General features: G+C 38.5%; 1 protein-coding gene across 1 annotated transcript; it reads left to right on the top strand.

Moving 5' to 3' along the window:
- Window positions 1-723: 723 nt before the first annotated feature.
- yeats4 (YEATS domain containing 4) lies at window positions 724-3,947 on the top strand. The gene is made up of 7 exons (XM_022234790.2): window positions 724-848; window positions 1,214-1,333; window positions 1,696-1,762; window positions 2,456-2,550; window positions 2,678-2,770; window positions 2,981-3,068; window positions 3,309-3,947. Exons 1-7 carry the CDS (start codon window positions 765-767, stop codon window positions 3,500-3,502), a joined length of 741 nt encoding a protein of 246 aa, XP_022090482.1. The 5' UTR covers window positions 724-764; the 3' UTR covers window positions 3,503-3,947.
- The last annotated feature ends 97 nt before the right edge of the window (window positions 3,948-4,044 follow it).

The following is a 4,044-nucleotide window of genomic DNA, read 5'->3' as shown; positions in this document are numbered from 1 at the left end:
ACGCTTTTCATTTTCATCAATGACTAAAAATTAAATATTCATGATGACGTAAAGTCACGCGATTCGTTCGCCACTTGGCAGGCCGCCAGCGTATAAAATCGGGTGATCTGGGCTGAGCTAGCTCATGACAAGATTAAAATTACTTGATTATGATAATTGCAAATCATTTAATATTGTCTGTTTGCATTTCTTAAAAACGTGACTCATTAGTCATTTTTTAGGTACGATTTTAGGTCATGGTATGATTTTTTGAAATGCAGGTTAAATGGGGACAACGTTCTACATTTTTACTAAAATTTGGTGGGATTTTATTTTTTTTCTGCAAAATCAAATTGAATAAATTTTCGAGATAGGGTAGAGATTTTGGGCATTGGGCATGGAGGAACGAAAGAATTCAACGTCTTGTACTAACTACATTATTTCAGTAAAATGCATTTGAAAAAGAAATTAATATGCAGATCAATAAATTTTACATAAACTACTGGGTGGCTGCAACATAGAGCTATTGCAATCTGAACATCGTGGCTGGTGTGTCACTCTTTAAAACAGCATCTAATTTTCCGATAACGTTCACGAAATGGCTTCAAAATTTGGTGGGACGAACAGGGGCGCTGTCCGTCCACCAACCAATCATTGCACTGTCTGAACTTGGCCTTGTTAGTGGGTTTTGACTGGGCGTTTTCCGCAACGAACCAATGAAAGTCTGTCTTGCTCGCGCTTCCGCGTCATAATAAAGTAGTCAGTCCCGGTCCCTAGCTGGGTCGATGGATCCGGACGGGGGCGCTATTCCATTTCAGAGCAGCCTCAAAATGGCGGACTATGGGCACGATTCTGGCGGTAGAGTGAAGGTTTGAACATTAATATAACCGCTATTGTCATACACTTTTGATTGAGAATATAATATTTGTGAGTTGTTGACTAGAACATTTTTGTACTGCTAGCATTCTAAGAATTGAAGCCCCATTCATTATTTCAAATGTAGAGTAAAGCATACAAACTGATAATGATATGCAGTCATCAGTGGTCATGACAATTGAATGATGACAATTGTCACATTGCGCAATCACTGACAAAAAAACCACTTTAACGTGAGTAGGCCTACTACTATTTTGTTAATTCATGCCAACAATGTACATCACAAAGGGATGGGCTTAGGAAAGACAAAAGTAATAAAACAATAAAATTTGTTTTATGGGTACATTTCAATTCACAGGGCATAAATCTTGTCAAGCCTATCGTCTATGGCAATATCTCACGCTACTTCGGCAAGAAACGTGAAGAGGATGGACACACTCATCAGTGGACAATCTACGTCAAGCCACATCGAAATGAGGTAACACTTCTCCACTGGTTAGAACCGAATAGCTTTCCAAATTGAAACTGTGGTCATGTATGAAATTGCATTTTAATTGATGTCCTCGTAATCAGACCAGATTGGATTTGAAGAAGAATAGAATGAGATTGAAGTAGAAAACCTTCAAGCTGGTTGATGTACAAACTCAGTCCAAACTTCTGCCACTTTGTGGTGGTTGACGGTAGTTTCAATCTAAACTCTTATTATACAGCCAAGAACCACCCTTGTTAAGTTGTCGCGTCACAAGCTGCACTGTGTTTCTAAATGCTTCAGACACATTCTGAGGCTGCCTGGACAATCATGCAAAGTTTCAGTTGAAGGTGTTTCTATTTCACCTCCAGGACATGTCGACTTACGTCAAAAAGATCCAGTTTAAACTGCACGAGAGTTATGCCAATCCACTGAGAGGTGAGTAGCCTAACCCTCGAATGAAGGATGCTTGCAGTTTAAGTTTGCAAAGCCCAGCACTGATGTTACAAAAAATGTGACTACCGTTAGTCCCGTACTCTTGTATATAATGTTATATTATTGTTCTGTCCCTTTGTAAAATTGCTGTTAGTCTGTCCAAAGGTTTCAGTAACAAAATCTTCACTCAATGCCTAACGGTGCTTACCTTTACACATCGTATTTATTTACGGTAACATTCGTTAGTTTTAATGCAGACCTTCATGTTATCAATTTTCTTATTCTTAATCTTGCATTGTGGTGATTAAGTACATTGACATTGAAATAAATGTTCAGAAATGCTCAGAATTCAAAAAAGCTCATGGTACGTCTGTATAAATGTGTAACCTTCAAGTTCTTCACATGCTAAATGCTAAAGGAGTTTTGGTATTTTTAATATTTTGTCGACAAAAATACTAAAAACAAAGAGTCTCCTGAATACTTGTCAAAAAATGTGCTTCAGAAGTTCCCATGACCACACAACTTGGACATTCACCAGATACTTAAAAAGCCTTATACACGTACTTATCATTTTGAATTTTTTCGGATTGATGGCTCTTTTTTGTAAACTATTTGAAGCTTCTCGGTTTTTGAATCCATCAAATTGTCAAGCAATTCTTTTCATATTTCACGCGCGCACGTTTTCTCTTGAACCAGTTGTCACGAAACCACCTTACGAGGTTCAGGAGACAGGCTGGGGAGAGTTTGAGATCATTATCAAGATCTTCTTTGTGGATCCAAACGAAAGACCAGTAAGTGATTGAACAATCCACTTAACATGTAATTGTCAGCCAGAAAATTTGTGTAGGCTTAAGACCTCTAAACAAATTCAATCCCTAAATGAGCGGAGATTAAAAATCCTTCTGTCTTTGTTCGCAGGTCACATTGTATCATTTTCTCAAGCTCTTCCAGACGGACACAAATCTCTTCCTAGGTAAAAAGACTCTGGTTTCAGAACACTATGATGAAATGGTAAGATTTCATGAGATGGAACGCCTGTTCAATTGTTTCATGGACAGATGTCTTTGGGAAGTGCAATTTATGCACAGGGCCTTGACTTTCACTAGCCCATGTAATCACATTATGTTACTTCAACAATAACAGAAAAATATTTGATTTGCCAGCATTAAAATTTCGTCTTCAAACATGCTTGAACTTCATCTTTGTCTTTTCCTTTCCCAGATTTTCCAGGACCCAACTGCCATGATGCAACAACTTCTCTGCAGCTCCAGAGTTCTAACGTTAGGGGCTCACAAACATGAGACAGATTGTAAGTCCAACAACTTGCGTTTACCGAGTATTTTCTAGACGTTAGAAGCTTTTCTTTCTATCTACTGTGCTATTGTGTACTTGGTGGTTCGTTTGCTACAAATCTGTGGCATTCATTGATAAGACAGAGTAGTCATCACTGTCATTGAGAAGTTAGTACGTGAACTTGGCCTCTGTAATAATGAGAGAAATCTTGTGCTTTTTCTTTCGTAACTGATCTGGAAATGTGCGAATCTTGCAGTTAATGAACTTGAGGAAAAGACAGTCACTGCTCTCCAGTCTGCCCGGAAGAAGATCCGATTTGAGATAACGGAGCTGAACGAACGGCTGAAGCAGAGCAAAGACACGATCACACACTTCAAGGAAGAAATCCGGAAACTGGAAGAACAGGAGAGGAAGAAAGAACGGGAGAAAGTCAAAGAGAAAGTCACATGACAGATCACGTGGTCACCAAGTCACCTGAAGACTGTCACCTGATATTAAGACTGGATACAACTTGAAGCATTTTGCCCTTGCTGCCTTGAAGCTGATATCACATAGGAACGTTAACAAACAGAATCCAATAAAGCACTCTGTTTCATCTGTTTTATTGAACTTTCCTCAGTACAATATATTCCTTGTTACATTGGTGTTAACAAGTGGAAGTGAAAGCAAGCCAACGCCAAAATTAATAAAGATTTTGCCCTCCCTTTTAATACAAGAAATTAAAAAGGATTGATAGAGTCTCGCCCTGTCAGTTGTTTATCACCGCAATTCCACTTATTCTAGATCAGCTCTTAATATGCATTGTGAAGCTATTTCGATAGCCCATCCATTTTGCTTGTAAGGACTGCTAAATTGTGTAAATAAAATAAGTTTGAGTAGGCTGAGGTGCCTTGAACTTTGTGATTTATTGTTATTCCCTTTATCTTTCGAACCTGATCTTAAAATGGGGGTTTCGTGTGTCCCCTTTATTATTCTTGATCGTGTTATTGGAT

This window comes from Acanthaster planci, linkage group LG16 (genome assembly GCF_054643075.1).
Source record: "Acanthaster planci isolate LZ-2023a linkage group LG16, COTS_SCS, whole genome shotgun sequence".
Classification (NCBI taxonomy): domain Eukaryota; kingdom Metazoa; phylum Echinodermata; class Asteroidea; order Valvatida; family Acanthasteridae; genus Acanthaster; species Acanthaster planci.
Note: the sequence above shows the minus strand (reverse complement) of the source record. Positions and strands in the feature narration are given on the sequence as shown.